This window comes from Toxorhynchites rutilus, chromosome 2, assembly GCF_029784135.1.
Source record: "Toxorhynchites rutilus septentrionalis strain SRP chromosome 2, ASM2978413v1, whole genome shotgun sequence".
NCBI classification, from domain to species: domain Eukaryota; kingdom Metazoa; phylum Arthropoda; class Insecta; order Diptera; family Culicidae; genus Toxorhynchites; species Toxorhynchites rutilus.
Window position 1 is genome coordinate 198,369,326 of NC_073745.1, and position 21,651 is coordinate 198,390,976.

A 21,651-nucleotide genomic window follows, 5' to 3' on the forward strand; every position below is an offset into this window, starting at 1 on the left:
TTTGGAATTTCGAAAATTTAATGTCTATTCCGAAAAAGGTAAAACTGATTAATTCTTATTTTGAATTTTAAGTTAGAAGATTTGTCTTACACAGAAAAAAATTCAATGATTATTAGTTCTTGATCTCTGTATGAAATGAATACTTTAGCCCAGGGATGTTCAAACTATTCTGGGCAAGAGACCTCTTTTCCAGGATGAGGTGATACCATTAGTCTTCAGAATGCAACCCGGTGCTGATGTGTAACAAATAAGAACTTTTGTTAATTGATAGGGTTCAATTTCTAGACCTGGTCGACCACCAAAATAAGTTGTGTTTAAACTTTTACAGTTGGTTCTTGTTTATCCAAGAAATGTTCGTCATCTCTTTCTTCCTCTATGCCGTCGCAGCCTTTGTCATACTTATTCAGTACCAGAGTGATAATTTTCGCGTCTGAGTATTCATCAACGCAAAATTCTTCCTCGGGGTATTCCGTTTCGGTATTTTGTTTTGGTAATTTGAATGACCTGTTGGTCCATGGACCAACGTCACGTTTGGCGGTAGAAACTGTACCTCTATGAAGCCGTCATCCGAAGTTAGTTCAATTGTCAAAAAGGAGAACGGCCTTTGGTTCGATTCCCACTATATTGGAAATTTTTCGAATATTTAGTACGAAAGACCCGTGAAACCAGTTCTGAAATATGTCGCGAGTTGTCCATTTCGAAGGGGCATATTCAACAGAAATTTGAACGTTTTTGAAGGCCTTGTTGGTTCTTAGTTTTTTTTTCCAATTATAAACAACGGCAATTTGTGAGTACCCATTGCATTTGCGCATGGCATAAAGGTTATACTATATTTTTTTTACCTTTAACCCCGCAGTAGACTTTCCAGTGTATGCCATAGTGTACCTGAGGAGAGCAAAAGCTAAAATATTCGCGTCATGTAATTTTTTATTGGTTCTTTGACATCCAACTTCTATTTTTCTTAATTTGGCTGCAATATCGATATAAACAATTCCTGGTGAAAATTCAAGCAAAATTTCAAAAATCACGATGTTTACCCCACTGTACATGTAATAGCCACTTAAATTATACCTCAACGTTGAAAGATTACATTTCTTCTCGAAATAAGTCATATTTGAAATATTAAAAAAATCCAAACTGTATATAATCGAGTCAAAAATTGTATATAATAGAATCACATATAATCGAGGCTTTATATAATCGAGTCCAACTTGTAAAATTCATGATCGGACTCAGCAGGTCCCAAACAGTTCATGTCGATTGTATACATCAACAAATTGACTGTTTTTAATGACTTCAGGAAATTTGCTCTTGCTGCTCTAAATTGGTAGTTGTTAACACGTAAATGGCTCCAGAATAAACAATTTTTGATTTTTTTCGCGCTCAATAAAATCAAGCTTGTTGCTAGATATCAAAACTGGTTACCACATAATACTTGGAGTGATAATTCATTGTCGCCGCCACGGAGGTCTACTTTGCAGACCTCGAGAAAACGTATTTTTCAGATGGATTAAAGAAGTTGGAGCATCGCTGGGTCCAGTGTATCGAGCTAAAAGGAGACTATGTTGAGAAATAAATCGCCACTTTTCCAAAAAAATTTGTTTTTTGTAGGCTAAGAAATACGTGTTTCATACGTGGCAAATCGGACTGCCCTCGTATAATTGAATGAAATTGAAAGTAAGTGGAAGCCAATACACTAAGGCTGATGTCACATTAGGCGGATTCACCACCGCGGTTATCGCGACGGTTTTTTTTCGATTTGAGATCCCTTCCAAACCCGCCCCGCTCTGTGTGACATGTCTCATTCACAATACACTGTAGATCCTCCGCTGCGGTTTTACTCGCGGAATCCGAGGCGGCGAATCCGCCTAAGCTATCATTTGGTGCCAAAACCCCACCATATGGTTGATTTCGAAAGCCATGAAAAATAATCATATTTACTGTTCGATTTTTTGAACGCTTGGCCTAAAATGGGTGAAACCCATCCAGATGACCAACGTTGTATTTTTTGGGTTTTGTTGTGATTATTGAGAGCCACTGTGCGTTGTATTCTTAACCGCTACTTCATATTGGTATTTCGGTACAGTTTTTATACTTTCGTGGGGCATTGTAAATCATCCATAAAGTACAGTAAATTCACCTAAATTTTGGGAAGGCCTTTAGACTTGCCATGGAACTTGCATTCGCGAATAATCCGTACCGTGGATAATCGAGCTACTGGGATATTACTAATAATCTTTTGTGCAGTACCTTTTCAGTTCAAATTGAACGAAAGAAAGAAGAAACATTAATTGATAGATTAATTACTTTTTTTATCCCTTTTTGTTTTATTTTAGGCTCATTAGCATTTTAGCTGTAACAGAGCCGAATTTTAATCGTGTACATGTCACATGTTTATCATATCTGAAATTAACACATTACACAGTTGCCATTTTTCGACGTTAGAGTATTCCCTTCTATACCATTGCATATGGTACACATCTACACAGTAGACATTTAGGCGTAATAGTTTTCCTTCTGTTCTTCCCAGGTGTATGACACGATTATCGCTATCTCACTCTACCTACCGTCATCGCATATCTCACTATCCCTCTGATGTAAAAGTTCATCATAGACATCACGATATGTCACAGATGGTGGTAAATTGGTAATTCGCGATGGTGTCGACTTCAAATAAGGGCCATAATTTGTGTCCCAAACTCGTAGGTGTAATCTCTATCAGATTAGAAGACACGAAGCCAGTTTTTAAATTTTTAAATTTGAATGAAAATTTTCACATCATGTTATTTAATTACTTGAAACACGTATTTCTGACTTTCATTAAACCATATGGCTATACAATTCCAAAAGTGTTGCTGATTGTTTTTTATTATAATATAAAATTGTCTTCATAAACAATTTTCGTATGAGCCTTTTTCACCACCTGCAAACAAAAATGTTTTTAATTCAAATAGAATGCTAATTTGATATAGAAAAGCTAATTTTCATTCATAATTTTAATTTTGAAAACGTTCATTCCGACTGAAAATCAGCTATTCGTTGACGCTCCCCTAAACTAGTAAACGAAGCACAATGCCGCCAACGCGGATCGCTGTTTTGAAGAAAACAAATATTTTTGATGTTTGAGATGTTGGCACCAAAAACATGGCGGGTGTCATACAGCTGGTTCTTCCATTATCCAAGTTAAACCGGACAGCGGAGACAGTTGATTGATCATTGTTGAGTTAATTATAGAACAGCAGCCCGATGTTTCTTGCAGAGCAGAGCAGTTGTATGGATGAATCGATCCTTATTTCGACCGTGGATATCTCCATCGCTGATGATTGTTGCGTGAACGTGGTTATTATGTAACAACATAAAGATGGTCAATGAGGGCCCTGAGCTTTGAACTCACGATCGATCGCTTACTAAGCGAACGCGCAACCAATGTGGCTACGAAACCCCCTAGATTAATTACTTTACTTGTTCAAAGTTTCTTAAGATGTACTATTGATAATTTGAATCGCATTAAAAAAAAATTCAAAATCTTTTTTATTCTAGATTTACACTGATTGTATAGCATTCATCATCAGCTCACATTGCTGTGCACACCCAACATATCGCTGCGCATCCACAATTAACTGCACTCGAACGGACAAAGCAATAAAATTATAACCAATGAGTAGCCGCAAATCAGCGGCAGCAGCTGCTGCCGCTGCCGGCGAGGGGCCATCCACCGGCAAAAGGCGTGGTCGACCACCGAAATCGCAATCGACCACGATGGAGCGACCTAAGAGTAAATTTCAATATCATTTGTTGAAAAAACCCAAATATCTCTGCAAGGATGGAGCGGATTCCCGCTTCAGTACACCCTCCGCTTCGAGGGCTTCCTCGCCACAAGGCAGCGAAGAGAGTAGACCATCCTCGTCGCGCCGAAGGCCCGCAAAGACGCCCAGATCGGCAAAATCGGCTTCGAGAGGAAGAGCCTCGACCAGTCGCGGGAGGGCCGTGAGTGGACGCAAAAGTAAGTAACTATTAAATAGGTTTTCATTGTGCGGATAGAAGATATTAGATACATAATTTTGAATTCGCAATGGGTTTCATGATTGTCTCGTACTCGTTTTTTATATATTCAGATGGCTTACATTCGAACAGAGGCGACGCGTGACTAACTGAGCCACCTGTTCAGTCATTGTCATTTTTACGTAAGACAGCGCATTAGTAGTAGTGATCGCTTCATACATAGCTGACTGTGTTTGTCCTGTCACGCTTGAAGATGCAGAAAAGTGTTAGAATGGGGATTATGGCGGGTTGTGTAATGTAGTCAAATGTAGCCATCAGACTATATAATTCACGGTGGAGAATTTTACTCAAACTGAAGAGAAAATAACGATATTCGGGATAACATGAGAATTACAATAAAATTCACCGGGCTACAAAAGTGAAATTAATTGTAATTGAGGGGCTCAGAATGCAAGGTGTGTAAGTGACTTGATCGATTTCTCTTCATTAACATTTTATTTAGTTAATAACTCAACTGCAAAAACGTTCCAATTTGAGTTTGTTATAGAATCCGATAGATGAGGTTCTGACCTATCTTCCACATTGTCAAATACAGCTGGGAATGTATTTGCAGCTAAGGTATGACCAAAAGAGAGAGTCGATGTAGAGAAATCGATCAAATCACTTACACCCTTTTCATTCTAAGCCCCTCAATTCAAATATTATCCCGAATATCGATTTTTCACCAAATTTCAGATACAGAATCTGTATTTACAGAATTACAGATCATAAGCTACAGAATATACATATCTTTTTTAAATTCAAATTCAAATATTGAAATTATTAGAGTACATACATAGACACGTTGATTTATAAAAATGTTGAACACAACGCAACGAGATGGCTTTCGTTGGAGGCGGTTGTTAAGCAAAATCTTGAGCAATTTGAAAGGCTTAAATTATTTTTTTCGTTCCAAGTTAAGCATGACCATAATCAATCTGCCAATCGTATAACTCAATTAAACGATTCTATGACTAAACCGAGAAAAAGTCGTGATGAGCCTTTTTTGTATCCATTGCTAAGGTCGTCGTTTGTAAGACACTTTTTGATGTCAGCGTGTGTTGAGCGAATATTTTTGCTTTACAATGCCAACAAAACAAAATCCGGAAATCGGTTGGCACCCACAATTTAGACTATTTTGAAAGCGAAGAACTATGTATCGGTTCAATGAGGAGCTTCAAGGATGAAATAGATAAATTTTTGAAGGCAAAGTTAAGTAAAACCATGTATAAACATCATACAATTCAGAGGATTATGAGAAAATCTTTTTATTATTTTGTTGTTGTTGTATTGATACGATCGTATTCGCAGAACTGTTCAATGATTGATCTCCTTATCTACCCTTTAGAATTACCTTCTACCTAGTACTTCTACCAAAACTCGTCATTATAATATAAGATTATTTTCAGACACAGTTCTTGTTCATGATAACATGTTTTTCCGTTACATGGAATAAATGTTTGATACAGAAAATATGACAGAATTAAGACAGCCCTAAATCGGACAACCCATTCCTCGAGATTTGCTCCTAATAACACATTCGGCTATCCATTTTTATTTATATAGATAGAAGAATATATAGGAGTGTGTTTTATCACAATAAAATCAATTTCCACTTTCGAACAAAGACCATTTTCGTTGGCGTAAACATCAAATGGACTAACAACGCTAGTCACTATTTAATTGTAGAACATATGCGGATTAAATTTTTCATATTTTCTCATTTTCTTCCAGAGTTTTCCGAAATTTTTCAATTGTCATGTTTCGTTGGAATATGCTCTGTTGAAATAAGGGTATTAATTTAAGGGACCCCCTCTCCTTTTTTACGAGACCCCCTCTCCATTACAGAGGAGGGAGGAGAGTCATATTATCATATTATCAAAAACATTTCTCGTAATCCTCACATCCCAAATTTGGCTCCATTTGCTTGATTAGTTCTCGACTTATGCAGATGTTTGTGTTTCATTTGTATGGCAGCCCACTTGCCCTTCGAGAGGGGGTGGTGTGTCGAACCACAATAGAAACATTTATTGCTCCCTAAAATCTCCATACACAAATTTTGGTTCAATTTGCTTGATTAGTTCATGAGTTATGCAGATTTTTTTTTTCATTTGTATGGCAGCCCCCCTGTTCGGGCGCAGGGGCAACCCGTCAGAATTAATCGGCAATTATCACTCGCTGGAAAACAATCTCTTAACAAGTAATTCTGAAAAGAACTGCTTGTGATAATTGCGCAAAACTCAGGATGTTGATTCCTGATACCTCTGGTTTCCCGCCGTTTGTAGCACTCGTTGTCCTTCTCCAGAGTGATGCAGATGGGAATCATCCTGACGGTTACACACACAGCTTCTGACGAAATGGTCCTGTACGTGCTTACGACTCGCATGGCCATGAGTCGGAATGCGCTGTTCAGCTTCCTCCGATTTCGGTGGGTATCCAGAGCCGCCAACCAGGCAGGGCCACCGTACCTCAGAATCGACGAAGATACACTTGCCAAGAGGCGCCTCTTGCTGTTGCTTGGACCACAGCTATTTGGCATGGGATACCTCTGCCTGCAGCATTGCCTTACGATTGCTCACTAACAACATCTCGGTTTTGTGATGTGATTGTTATGCTGTCCATCCAACTACCGATCATGTCTACTGCCTCAGTCGCCAACATTTCCACCTCATGGAGCGTCTCGCCGATTACCGTTATTACTATGTCGTCCGCGAATTCCACTATCTCCACACCTCGGGGTAGTTTCAGCGTTAGTACACCGTCGTACATCGCGTTCCAAAGCGTAAGACCTAGGATGGAACCTTGTGGAACTCCCGCCGAGATGTTCTGCTCTGTCTGTGTTGTATACCAGGATCCGATTCTGGAAATAACTCCTCAGTATCCTGTACAGGTAGCCAGGGGTCTTCAATCTGTGTAGAGCCTCAGCGATGACCTCACAGCTGGCATTATTGGAGGCGTTCTTCACGTCAATCAAAATCATCGCGCAGTAACGATCACCTCTTCGTTTTTGTTTAACACGTTGAGTGTCACGGTTTTATAGCGACTTTATGGGCATTTTAAAACGAATTAGGGTCAACGTTTCTTGTCGTAATGGGAGGTATTTTTTCGAAAGGGAATGCTTATGAGCTTATAGGCTTATATTAGTTACCTTTATTATCATATGTTATACTGTCAGAGACCGGTGACTGACGCAGCCTAAGTGAAAACTCGGTGTCAGTTACCGGTGACTGACGTGGCAGTCAACGTATTAAGCGAGACCTGAGCTTTCTCGATAATTGTCCGAACAGCGTCCACTGTCGACCTTCCTTTCCGGAACGCAAACTGCATTTTCGACAATCCGTGATCTCCCTCCGTGCATTTCACCAGTCTGTTGAGAATAACCCTCTTCAAGAGCTGTCCTAAAGTATCCAGCAAACAAATAGGCCTATACGATGCTGGATCTCCAGGTGGCTTTCCTGTTTTCGGAAGCAGCACCAGCTTTTGGATCTTCCATTTTGCCAGGGAAGTGACCGTCATCTAGGCATTTCTGCAGCACCATCCTGAAAATGCCGGGGAAAACAAGGATCGCCGATTTCAATACCACGTTGGGAATTCCATCGGGGCCGGGTTCTTTTTTCACTTTTAAACCTTTTTCACATTTAGGGCAATGAGAGAGTAAACATGAAAAAATAAAAATGCACAGGGGGGAGCTACTCGTTTCAGTTATGTGCGTATAATTTGTAGATTGCTTCCGTTAACAATTGTTTCGATACTGTTGATGGTGTATTGGTGTAAGGATGATGCCGATGAACGGACAAAAGATTGCAGCTTCCGTTTGTGGTTGACTTGCGCAAAACTTTGACTAAATCCCAATATTTAAGTTGTTTACACTAACAAAATGATATTAAATGCAAAACGAATAATGCAAAACAATCATTCCACTTAATTTTTGCAGGCTACACTTACCACGAATCAGAATACCACTACGGATCGGATTTTGGCGACGACAGTGACAAGAGTGACGCGTACGATGATTCGCTACGGTCGGCTAGCGAATCGGAGGACAGTTTAGCTAACGAGTCGGATTCAGACTTCTCGATTCACAGCTTTGGCGTCGGGGGTAGTGTTTGTCAGAAGGAGCCCTCACCGGATCCGATATGGCTGCAGGAGCGAGAGTATCCCCCTCTGGAGTTACCGGGCTCGTCGGATGATTTGTTAGTGTCGAACAGTATAGTTCTGAAAGCAACGGCAATTTATGAAATTATCAGGCGGTTCAGGCATTTGGTGCGGTTATCCCCGTTTCGGTTAGAGGATTTTTGTGCGGCAATAACGTGTGACGACGAAAGTCCACTGCTGATGGAAATACATATAATGTTACTGAAGGCAGTCCTGAGGGAAGAGGACTCTCAGCAGACGCACTTTGCGCCGTTGGATCAGAAAGATAGTGTGAACATAGCGCTCTATCTGATAGACTGTGTCACGTGGCCGGAAGTGCTCCGTAGCTATATAGAAAGTGATTCAAGTTTAGATCAAAATGTATTGAACGTACTCAATCAGAATGAGTATCCGTTTGTTGCACCAGAGAAGAGGCTACAAGTGCTCCAGTTTTTAACAGACCAATTTTTAATAACAACAACCGTACGTGACGATATGCTCCAGGAGGGTCCAATTCATTATGACGATCATTGCCGTATTTGTCATAGATTGGGGGATTTGCTATGCTGCGAAACCTGTCCAGCCGTGTTCCATTTGGAGTGCGTTGATCCACCTCTGGAGGATGTTCCCAGCGAAGATTGGCAGTGTAATTTATGCAAGCTCCACAAGGTATCAGGGGTGATGGATTGTATATCGAATCAAGAGAAGCAGGGAATGCTTTGCAGACAGGAATTGTTAGGATACGACAGACATGGTCGTAAATATTGGTTCATCGCGCGAAGGGTCTTCATTGAGACAGCCGATTCAGAGGAGGTGTGGTATTTCAGTACCGTTAAGCAGTTTGAACATTTGCTTTCTAAATTGGATCCCCACGAATACGAAACGAATTTGTATAAGGAGCTGGATGATAAAAGAGATGAAATTATCAGGCAGATGACAATAACGGAAAATATTACCAATCAGCACAAGGGCAACAAAAAATCCTATATTGAGGTGGACAATCAAAGATTGGCGAAATTGTTGGCTAATCCGGGTATTGAGCAAGACGAGAGCATGGATGTTGACGATGCGAACAGTGAAAGTCGCGAGGCTAGTGAAAAATCCCAAAGTGATGCTAACGGGGGTGATTCTTCCGGCAGAGAAGAGGATGATTCCCAATCTGGGAATGACAAACACATCACCCGGTTAAAAACTGGCTCAATAACTCCTCGCACACTCAGTGCCGGAGATGTGAGAAGAAATAACTCCATAACCAAAGAGGACGACAGTACGCGTGTGACGCGACACAAACTTAGCCAGCTGTCGAACGGAACGTTGTACTTCAAACTTGGTATGGACAACGGGTTCAAAACATACGTCAATCAGTACAGCAGCAATCCAATCGCGTTGAACAAACCACAGAGAAATGAGGAACGCGACAAGAAGCGTCATTTGTCGCACAAATTTTCCCTTACTCAAGCATCTGAGTTTAAATGGTTGGGCGGTGGAATGTACTGCAGCCAGGCGCAAATCGTTTCCACGATTAAGCAGACAATTATTGCCTTGGAGCAATCGATCGCGTCGCCCTTCCTGCACCAAAATTGGGCAAAGCTGAGGAAAACTTGGATCAATGCAATAAGTACCTGTACCAGGGCCAGTGATTTTGCACGAATCATTTGTATTCTGCAAGCTTGCATGAGGGGGGTAGTTTTTGCGAGCGTGTGGCACGAACAGTTAGGCCATAGCAAAATGTGCAGGATCACTTCGGCGGAGAGGGAGGAAAAGAAAAAGCTGGAAAAACGGGAAAAGCGCGAACGAGACGACGAGGAGGAGCGAAATAGAATGACATTCAATTTTGTCAAGTACTCACTTGGACTGAAACATCAGGTGTGGAAACAGAAGGGTGAAGAATATCGCATACATGGTCAGTGGGACTGGGTTTGGTTGTCGTATGGTCGCAGAAAGATAAAGACCGAATGTGGTCGACAAACGAATGAAGTTGGCCACGTGCTGGTACCGATTGTGGCAGAAGTGCATAAGCAATTGCTCAAGCTAGACGTGCGGACATTTGAGGCGTATCGTGCATATCTGAATGGCAGCAAGGAGCTGGACTTTATGACCGACAACGAAGCAGTCAACAGTCAGTTGTTGGAAAAGTTCAATCAAATTGAATCATTCCACGTGCCCGATTCATTTGGAACGATTGATGTTTCGAAGGCACTTTCCACACCGGGCGGTAGAGTTCTTTATCCAAAAATTGCTCGAAAAGCTTCCGTTTTGGATGGTTTGCTGCAGAGGCGAATGGATTTGAAGGAAGCAGAGGAACGCAAGTTCTCCAATGTAAAGGAAGAAGAGGATGACATTGAAGTGAATGTTATTCAAAAGCCAGAGACTCGCCTTCCTAAATGGGGAACATGCGCCGAGAAGCAGCTCCAAGCGATAATAAATTATCGGAGTAATGCGAAAAATTTGAATCAAGATGCGAATGGGTCCCATAGTGGGTCCAATACGGATCAGTTGAACTCTGTAGTCCAGAGAATACTACCCCTTCGAGACAGATACAAACAGATGGAGCAAATGCTGAATTTCTACAGGTGTTATTCCTTGGACTGTGTAAGAGATGATGGGTGCTTTTCCCCTATGTGTGTTCAGAGACGACTTCTAAAAGAAGAGCTACTTCCGTTGTTGAAAACAGTTCAGACTTTGGAGAACACACCAGCATCAAATACCGCTTCTGGGGGAGCAAAATCTATCCTGGAACAGAAACTCACCGAAAATAAGTCAGAAGATTTCGACGATATGCTCGCTAGTTTCACGATGAACCGATATCGGGCCATTCTGGATGATTGGGAAAGTGCTCATCGGAACCTCATCCAATATGATGAACAGTTCGTAGAGTCAATGGCAGCTCCAAGAATGGAAGATGAGCATAATAATAATATTAGCAATGAGGTGGAAATCAAAGCAGAAGAAGCTCCAGATTTGGTGGTTAAGGAGGAAATTGTGAGCACTGATAACGATGTCCACCTTAATGGCTCTGGTCATCGTGTCGACAGTTTGAAGATGAATGAAGAGAGTTCCAATTCCATCTCGGAAAACTCCTGTGATGAACCGAAATTAACAAGACGTGGTCGCCCAAGAAGTAACAAGCATAGTTTGGTGACGGTTGATGAGCCGGTGGTTAAGGTCAAAGAGGAACTAATAATACCTCCAAAAAGGGAGCATAAGCCCAATAGGCGATTCGCTCTCCCTTCGCGCAGCATCAAAAAAGAAGAACCCGAAGAAAAAGAAATGGCTTCAAACGGGAGTGTTCGAGTGTTTTCGGTAAGCTCAACCAAGGGTAAAATTTATCTCAGCAAAAATCTCGCACCTGAAACAAAGATAAAAAGTGAAAGTAAGGCGTCAGCGCCGGTGAAACCAAAGTATCCAGCTGTGAATTATTTCCGGACTCGAAAGCAAACTACCTCTATGATTGTTCTGCCTAGGAATGAATTGATGAAACTAGGTCGTATCGGAGGTCGCCTTCCCGTGGCCGGGTTTCATCATATGGCCAAAAATAACAATACAGTGTGGCCTTACCCTTGCGCAAGACCACTGTTCAAAACCTGTTGGCTTTATCGCACTTTGAATGCAAACACACTGTCAGCCATCGGACTGCAGCTGAGAATAATTTGGACTTGTTTGCGATGGGATGATATGGCCATGAAACCAGTGACCACTGACGGAAAACATCAGGTACGAGAAGGGAATATTTTCTCCCGCCGGATTTTTTTTTATAGTTTGCATTTGCTTCCCAGGTTACAACCGAATCCGAGATAATGTCATTGGAGATCCTCAAACATCGGTATGTTGGTGTTTTCAATGAAAGAATGCAGTACCTGAGAAGAAAGGTGGTTATTCCGCTAGAGCTACCAAAAACGGTCAGAGGTATGTTGTGTTTCTTAATACGTTACAACGCTATACGCTACAGTTTTTATTTTTGTCTCCCCCAGAGGTGCAATCGATCCGTTCTGGTCTTCGAAAAAGGAAGCGCGCTGAATCTCCCCAGCAAACCGAGCCCCAAGTCTCCGAGGAATGGATTGACGAGGACAAGTTGGAGCTATGGGAGATCAAACTTTATGGTGAAAAACAGGAGAAATTAGCTGCAGCCCAGGTTCTACCAATAACTCGAACGAGCACAGGAAAGCTTCCACCAACCCGTCACATCACATCGTCATCTGGCGATTCGTCGAACTCATCAACACCGACCAGCAATGGTAATAGTGCCTCAGGTTCCAGTTTGGCGAACAAATCGGCCATCATCTCTAGTAAGGCCTCGAGGGAGGAAATAACCGAAAAAATGGAACAACAACTCCGGTTACAGCGGGCAGCACATAATCAAAAGCGTGCGATGGAACTCAAACAGCAACAAGGTAATTGGAACCGGAAAAAATAGCTTTTGAGTCGACTGGTTAATCGTTATAATTTCTCTCCGAATAGATGGTGCAACCCCACCGAAACAGTCCATTGTTCAGCGCCGTATTATTGTGAAAAATCCGGACGGTACAACGAAGATTATTCAACAGAACATAACTCAATCTTCACGGTCTGCTTCTGCATCAACTTCCCAGCCGAACCAAAGGCAGCAGTCTCCCGCGCCCGCTAAACCAGATGGTCCGCAAAAAGTGCAAATCATTCGTGGCCCAGATGGGAAGGTTAGCGTTCGTGGTCTGAACCCTGGGCAACAACTGATTCAAACGCCTGACGGAAAGCTACATGTTCTAAGCGCAGCCTCTGGTATGTTTGATAGTGGTGCGCTATGATTCCTAGATCTACGTTATCTTTTAATTTACAGGATCAAACTCAACAGCGGGCAAGCAAGCAATTGCCACTAAAGTGGGACAAAAGATCATCACGAAAGTGGCCACCGGTGGTGGTAGTACAAGTGGTGCAACGACTGTTGCGTCGGCTTCCCCAGTGACTACTACATCTACGGTTCAGTCACCGCCGCCACAAGCGTCGGTACAACAGACAGTTGCATCAACGGCGACAGCGACGGCTACCACCCAGCAGATTGTGAACAAACCATCCAATATCGTCGTCAGGAACCAAGCTGGACAGCCGATTAAACAGATCATCCAGAAACAGGTCGTACAAAAGGTGAGTAATTGCTTGGTTGACAATTGTAGGTTCGTTGTGGTTATATTGTTATGGAGTAATGCTCATTGTTCGTAGGAATATATTTTTTCTGTATATCGAGCTTCTTTTCGCATCCAGTTTTTTATTCCAACTATTGGGGATCAATAAGCGCCATTCGTTTTTAGAACTACTCTTCCATGAAACGTAACACCAACACTTGTCCCTAAACTGTCTAAAAGATGTGCTCTTGGCCACTCCCTCTGTTTGAATTTAGTATCATTAGATAGCAAGTGGAATGTGTTTTGAGATCCCAAAGGTAGTGATCACTTACACATCAAGATTTGTATCCCCAATGCACAATGGTCCAGGAGATGTAATTAAGTGGAAAGTGGAGCTCGACAGTTATTCTCTAGACAAAAACTGTCTTCGACAAAGTTGTTACATACGATAGAGCGCTCATTCTTATGTTATCAAAAAAAGGGTGATCAAAATTTTCGAGGAAATAAAAAATATAACTTTCTTGTCTTTATAGATAGAGGTAAACATAGTTCGACAATGTTGTAGTCCGAGTTATTCGAGACATTTTTGTAGAACAAAACTTTTTTTCTATCTCTTGAAATAACCGATATATCACCTTTTTCTAAGGGTGGGTTAGACTAGTGATATATTCATGTGAAGAAATATGATGAGATTTATAGAAATCGCATCAACCGTTTACACTAGCGTGAACTTCTATAATGAATATATTCATATTTTCGGTGAATTTATTCACCTAAAGTAGAACTGCATCCAACTTTAGTGATTTCTCACCAGTGAGAAATTCACAAGCGTTTACATATGCTGAATTTATTCAAGTTATATATACCTCGAATAAGTGTATCATATTTATTCTCACCCGTTTACACCTATTTTCACGTGAATAAATCCATCTATAGCTATAGATCTCCCTAATGTAAACCCGCCATAAGTTACGTTAGGGCGCTACCATGAACAAACTGTTTTTTGCTCTAACTTTTATATTTCAAATTCTTCATACAAACTGTCTTCTGAAGACTTTTAGAGCTTACTAATACAAATATTTTGCGATGCAGAACTTGTCAATAACTCAACTATACTCAAAGTTATGGGGCAAACCTAAACAAAGTTTATTGACGGCATTTGAAAGAGCATATTTCAATCTACATGATGTGTGATTTTCAACACTGTGTTATTTTTTGTGTTTGAGTAAATTAAAATTGAAATCATGAGTTTTTGGGTAAAAAAACATCAATAACTTTAAGTAGGGTTGAGATATTGACAAGTTCTGCATCTCAAAATGTTGGAATTGATAGGCTCTAGAAGTCGTACGAAGACAGTTTTGATGTAAAATATGAAATATAAAAGTTAAAGAAAAAAAAAACGGTTTTTTCATGGTCACCTCAATGCAACTTAGAAATTCAAATTCCGTCAACAAACATTTTTTATGTTCGCCCCAGAAAGAATGGCAAACAAATGAAAAGAGCGTGTTTTTTGTGAAAAAATATCAATAACTTTGAGTGAAGTTGAGGTAATGATAAGTTCTGCATCTCAAAATGTTTGTATTAGTAAGTTCTAAAAGTGTTCCGAAGACAGTTTGTATGTAGAATTTGACATATAAAAGTTAGAGCAAAAAAAACATTTTTTCCATGGTTCTCACAATTGACATTTAAACATTGTGTTGCAACAGCAATATAAAACAGTTTCCGCTTTTCTAAGTTCTTTATTGATGAATGAGAGTGAGAAATTTCAGTAATGTAATTACCATGACAATTTTGTTTTTTCTCTGAAAAAAATTTTCTAAACAATTCCTCACATTTAGTATTTTTTATCGCTGGCTAATGTATGGCTGCAATTATCTGAAATCTATATTTCATTTTGGTTACCATGCAAGATATTTTCATGATTTTGCGTTACCTCCTTAAAATATTTAATTTAATCCTCTTAAACAATGATGGAAAAAAATCGCCTCGAGCGATCAATGAATAGGTATATACCACTAGTCAGATGTATTGACGTCACCAGCAACGAGCAATGCTTTCGTTTTCTTCATGCTTACACGTAGAGAACACCATAAGCGGAGAGCTGCCAAAATCTCACAAAAGAAATATGGCAGTGGAACAATTACTGTCTGCACTCCAAAACCTATGCTCATACGATTGAAGGTTTATCGTGAGTGCACGCTACAAACGATTGATCTCAGCTGGGGATCAGATATTGTTCGGACTGTTTACTATTGACGAACATTTATGATCTGAGCATCACATCGCTCTGATTTTCAGTTGCCGAAACGAGTGACTGATTGCTTCACACCCGTCTCCCGTCTCGTCTGCAAAGACGCACTCGGAGAGTTAATTTTACATTCGGTAACATTCGGGTTGTGGCAAGCTAAACTGAGCGAAGAGGCGTGATACTGAGAATCGTATACTGAGAATCGTATACTGTAGAAACACTTGCTTCCATAGAAATTAGAAATAAAATCAACAATATATTTATGTGGACATCACTGATCTAGCCATCACTTCTGGAGATGGTTAATCAATTCTTCTATGGAGGAACCTAACCTATTTTCTCGTTTGGTCCATGACTGCGCAGTTCGCGCTCAAACGAAACCCATCCCAGAATCCATTATTCGTCGAAGGTCTCCTAAACCTAAACCATTGTGGAATGAGGAATGAAAAATCGTATGCACTTAAAGCTTTTCGGAAACATGGAGTCATCGTCAATTTGCAAATTTTCTTAGCACTTGAGTCTAAGTTTGAAAACTTGTTAAAGGGTGTTCTATTGCATCAGTGCAAAAATGGCAACAACTCGGTTTTAGAATATACATTAATTTAGTTTATTCAAATTTACTAAATTTATTTCATTCTACAACAAAAATTGTAAAAAAAAAATTAAAGCTAAATCGTGACTTGGTCCATCTCTAAGAATTTCCTAGGTTTGATCCATCACCTATGGGAAATGAAACATATTAACACAAATTTGTAATTTTTCAATCTGGAAAATGAACTGCTTGTGTCACCTACTCATAGCTAGCCCATTTCTCAGTGTTGTAGGCTAGCAAGTCAGGTCAAGGCCAGAGAATTCCCCTCGACAGCTCTCATGTATTTGATGCAATGTAAGAAAGAAAAATATTAATAATATCGTTAGCGGAAAATAATAAAAGAACCCAATAATAAAAAAATCAGTAGTGTATTGATAAAAGAAGCTGAAATAAAAAATAACAACTCTAAAACTCAGCAATACAAAGTTACATAAGAAAATCTAACAGAATGCGGAAAACAATAACGGTATAAATAAAATAAATCTAAATACTACTGAGAAACATCCAAATATTACAGAAACAATAAAACATCAAAATATATCAAACAAAACTCACAGCACAACAATAAATTCTACAACACGGAATAGTAACAAAAACGCAACTAAACACAACTAAACAAATGAAGACAACAACAGAACAAATGCAATAAATACAACGGAACAACTTGAAATAACAAAAATTGAAGATAGCACACAAAAACACTGAACGCTTCCTAATTATGTGTACAGTAAAAGATTTAAATAAAGAGCGACTGCGCCACTTCTCCTGCAACAACTAGCAGCATTTTAAAACAACAATGCTTAAACAGTCTTACCCTTTTCGCTGCTGTTTTAAGCCGTTGATTCTCCCGCCGCAATCTGGTGTTTTCCGTCATAATTTTTTGAAGCTCCCATTCAGCCTTGATCTTCCGAAAATATATCTCGTCGGAAATGTCTATCGGCTCCCAGTCGTACACGTCATCTCCAGTATCCTCGATGTCATCATGGAACAGCGGCGGAAAATCTTCGTCTTCGATCATGCTCTCTTCAGGATATATCTCGTTCGCGGTTGGAATTGTCTGTAAGAAAATAAGATTTCATTAGCGCTGCTACGCACTCTAACACGATTTTACTCACCTTGCTTGGAAAACAAACTTTCCCTCCCGATTCCGCTCTACCTCCATTTGCTTGGGTGGCCCGATAGCCTCTCGGAACCATCAAGCCAGTCGGAATCCGGGATGTAACGTTCGTTCGGTTCATCTTGGTGCTGAGTGAAATTTCTTCTTGCTTCTCTATTGCAATTTCAAACAGCAGTGACGAGTAATGTTGTGTGCACCTACCAAGTAGACTACTTGGATCGAAATCAGAGTGGAAAAATAGGAGCCGGCCTACTTTTGTACCATTTTTATTTTGATATACAGTGCATGTATTGCGTTACATGATTTGTTGTGATTTCGATGAAAAGTGAGAACCAGCTGAATGACACCCGCCATGTTTTTGGTGTCAACATCTCAAACATCAAAAGTATTTATTTTCTTCAAAACAGCGATCCGCGTTGGCGGCATTGTGCTTCGTTTACTAGTTTAGGGGAGCGTTAACGAATAGTTGATTTTCAGTCGGAATGAACGTTTTCAAAATTAAAATTATGAATGAAAATTAGCTTTTCCATATCAAATTAATATTCTATTGAAACTATAAACATCATTGTTTGCAGGTGGGGAAAAAGTCTCATACGAAAATTGTTTATGAAGACAACTTTACATTATAATGAAAAAATTCAGTAACAATGTTGGAATTGTATAGCCATATACATGAAATGGTTGAATGAAAGTCAGAAATACGTGTTTCATGTAATTAAATAACATGATGTGAAAATTTCCATTCAAATTTTAAAATTTAAAAGCCGGCTTCGTGTCTTCTAATCTGATAGAGATTACACTAACGAGTTTGGGACACAAATTATGGCCCTAATTTGAAGTCGCCACCAGACGTCGACACCATCGCGAATTACCAATTTACCACCATCTGACATATCGTGATGTCGATGATGAACTTTTACAGCAGAGAGATAGTGAGATATGCGATGACGGTAGGTAGAGTGAGATAGTGATAATCGTGCCATACACCTGGTGAGAACTAGTGATGTGTTTCTGTTTTCGAAATATAAAATTGAACTTGGACAAATATTCGATGTTATGTTGGAAATTAACTGCCAAAATGCTGACATATCGGAAAATTTAAGGCTCGATCAATCATCGTTGCGGTTAGACTTGTATTATTGTGTGTGATGTGTTGATTTTTGATCGGCGGCGAGCTAAGCAATAAAATTCACGGAACGCGGTTGGAAACTAGGAACATGGAACTGTAGATCGATTGTTCCACTACCCACGATATCGTGGTGTCGACTACCTGAAAAAAACATGGAAAATCAGGGAATATCAGGGATAGTGAAAATAGCGAAGCTTTTCGACTACTATAATGACGGATTGGAATTTTATTATTGCAGCAATTGGAAAGTTATTGATCCAAAAACTTTGTATTTGACTAGTAGGGTTCGTAGTAGGGTTGGGTTTTCAGTACATGTTCGCTTTTTCCTGTGAATCGCAGAAACCAAGCATAACAGAATAATGAATGAAATGGCAGGCAAAACCACACTCCGAAGCATTCAGCTGTAATATTTGCTATATGGTTAAAACAAATCGACATCTAGCCTAGATGTGCGTACTGTTCCGTATGTGCCTGGGAGATCGTTTTCATCTGTAGACTCAAACAGGCTCACAATGGTTATGAAATCTTAGAAGCGTAGCCAACGGACAGAAGCCGGCAATGATTTCAAATATCTAACAAGTCATCCATACGAGGGTCACTATTTATATTTCGGGAATAGGAACAAAAACAAATAGTTAAGCTGCGAATATATTTTTATTGTTTTTCAAATTATGTGGGATCCAACGTGAACATAATTTTCGCACAACTAAGTGTTCATGTAAAATCGCGTATATGCTGGTGGAACTAATGCTTAGGTATGCCTCAATCTCACAATAGGTTACATGACGATCTTGCCTAATCATTTCGTGCACAGCATCGATGTTTTCTGGCACTACAGTCGATTTTGGACGACCTTCACGAAACTCGTCGGACAGCGAACTACGACCACGATTGAATTCACTATACCAGCGATACACAAAGGTTTTTGATGGAGCTTCATCGCCAAAAGTCAAATTAAGTTGATTGACGCACTCTTGTTGTGATAATCCACGTCGAAAGTCGTAAAAAATCATCGCACGAAAATGTTCACGATTCAGTTCCATTTTTTTGCCGAGACCAAACTTTCAACTGAATATAAAATAAACAAATAGCGTCCGTATGACAAAATGTTCTGAGTACGTATATCGTCAAAAATGTCAAACTTTACGATGGAACCGTCAGATGGACTCACATGACATCAGTGTTGCCAATTCCCGAAATATAAATAGTGACCCTCGTACTAAGAGCTCGAACTGCGCACCAATAGGGATGTTGGATCCGGCGTTGTGGTAACTGATCACATACTTGTGCAATCAGCAACATGCAACCGCAGTTTTTCTTCGAAAACGATACTGTCAAAAATGAAATCCTGTGGTATCTGGAAATAATTATGTGTCAACTAGCCAGATCGCTGAGAAGGTTTAACCTGGTTTAACTAGGCCGTGGTAAATGAACTTTATGGTGATGTTTTGCGTTGTCCCGTATTTTCAAATTGTGGGATAAAGAAGAGAAGGTGGTGTTAACTCCTTACATGACGTTAATGTTCTTGAGATGATCTCGAGCGTCACATCTTTTAAGAAAGGGCTGAGAAATGCCTTTTGGACAATGGGCTTCTTCAGATCTCGATAGACGACACCAACGTGAATTGGTCATCTTTATGAAAATATGTGTGAGGAATCGGTTGCACTATACAACGAATTTATGATGCTGCTTCACTGTCGAAATTAACGAGGAGTTACTAACGGAGAAGTGGATGAAAGTTATTGTGTGTCCAATGTACAAAAAGGTCGACAAGTAAGATTGTGGCAATTACCGCGTGATCACACTGTTGATTGTCGCCTGCTTGAAACTCAAATTCTGTGCTGCCGGCTATTAGTCCTCTATTTCCACAAACTGCATCAACTGCTGGGAGAATCACCGATTATCCACATGGCGAAAATCGAGCGTTTACAACGGTCTGGGTATGTCGTAAAAATGTCGGACGACAAACCTATGGAAAAATTTTCAACAACGAGCCGAGACGGGGAGGCGCGCAGCGTGTAAGACCTATTGATTAGATGGAAGCCATCTTCTGGACTCTTTGCTTTTTGTATTTATTTTATTTCTTCCTTATTATTATTGTTCAGGATGGATGAAGACAAATGGGTTTAAACGATGTCTTCGGGTAATTCGAGTCATAATGGCTCTACTGCTCAATCTAGTATAGCAGGAATTGAGTCATTGAGATTTTTTTATTCTTTATTTGAGAGGTTTTCAGTCTTCTGTGCTGGTTCGCCTCTTTATCGACGGCATTGCCGCAAGTTTTGAGATCAAATTATTGCACGTCAAATTATTACATAAAAGTTGAACTTCAAATGACACAAAAAAATTTAACATAAAAAACCATTTTCAAAACATAATTTGACAAAAAAAGCTTGCTGTTTGCTTGCTGGACCAGGTGGCAAGGGTGTCTTCGGACCCTGTCTCCAGTCCAGTGGAGAGGAAGCCGTGCCGTTGACGATGCCGAAGTGTTCTTATTCCCCTTCATCGTGTAGGAGAAGGAACAAGGATCTTTTGACTGGTCCATTGTTCAGACACTAAATCTTGAAAAATAGTTCGGCATCTTTTAAGTAGCAGAAAAGCACTGCTACTTTCGCTGAGTCTTGAGCAGCGACCTACTCACTTCTCGTATACTGCCATTAATTCCATGGAGATTTCACAGATCATCATATTTGGGGCAACCACACAGGAAGTATTCGACGGTGTTGTGAATTTGGCAGTGTTTGCAGAGTAGATGGAAAGGTCCTCTTTTGAATCCATGCGAAACCGAGCAGTGACCGGTCCTCAGTCTGTACAAGATTCGTTGTTCTCTCATTCTTTTGTCGTCGATGAACCTGACAGTCGAGCCCTTGATTTTTCTGAGAAACTGTCCTATCTCTGCTAACCACCTTTCGGTCCAAAAGGTGCGAAAAGAGTTGGTGATCCAAAACTTCACGTCGTCCAGCGGCACATCCCGAGTGAAAAACGGTCCAGTGTGACCGATTTCGGCAAATCGGCCGGTCGCTTCATTCCCTGCGATGCCGTTGTGTCCGGGGACCCACATGACCACAGTGTCGGGCAATAGGTACTTCCTGATGGCCGGTATCCATGGATGTTTGGATCTGGTCGCACCGATGGCATCAATGGCGCTCGCCGAATCGGAGACGAACAACAACGGCTTGGAAGATGACATTGTGGTTGCCTCGAAGATGCCGGCCACCTCGGCCGAGAAGACCTGGGAGATGTCGGCGAGTTTCTTGCTGGAAATTAGACTATCATTACTATCGCTTACCCCAA

At 40.4% G+C, this 21,651-nt stretch overlaps 1 protein-coding gene across 3 annotated transcripts in view; it reads left to right on the forward strand.

Annotated features, from left to right (window-relative positions):
* LOC129771610 (nucleosome-remodeling factor subunit NURF301) overlaps positions 1–21,651 on the forward strand; it is a 56,646-nt gene that overhangs the window by 1,662 nt on the left and 33,333 nt on the right. For all 3 annotated transcript variants that reach the window (XM_055775422.1, XM_055775419.1, XM_055775421.1), the window contains 6 exons: positions 3,541–4,003; positions 7,976–11,889; positions 11,952–12,081; positions 12,147–12,566; positions 12,634–12,930; positions 12,989–13,293. In XM_055775422.1, the coding sequence (XP_055631397.1) occupies positions 3,658–4,003; positions 7,976–11,889; positions 11,952–12,081; positions 12,147–12,566; positions 12,634–12,930; positions 12,989–13,293 (5,412 nt within the window). In that variant the 5' untranslated portion in view covers positions 3,541–3,657. The remainder of the gene's footprint in view (positions 1–3,540; positions 4,004–7,975; positions 11,890–11,951; positions 12,082–12,146; positions 12,567–12,633; positions 12,931–12,988; positions 13,294–21,651) is intronic.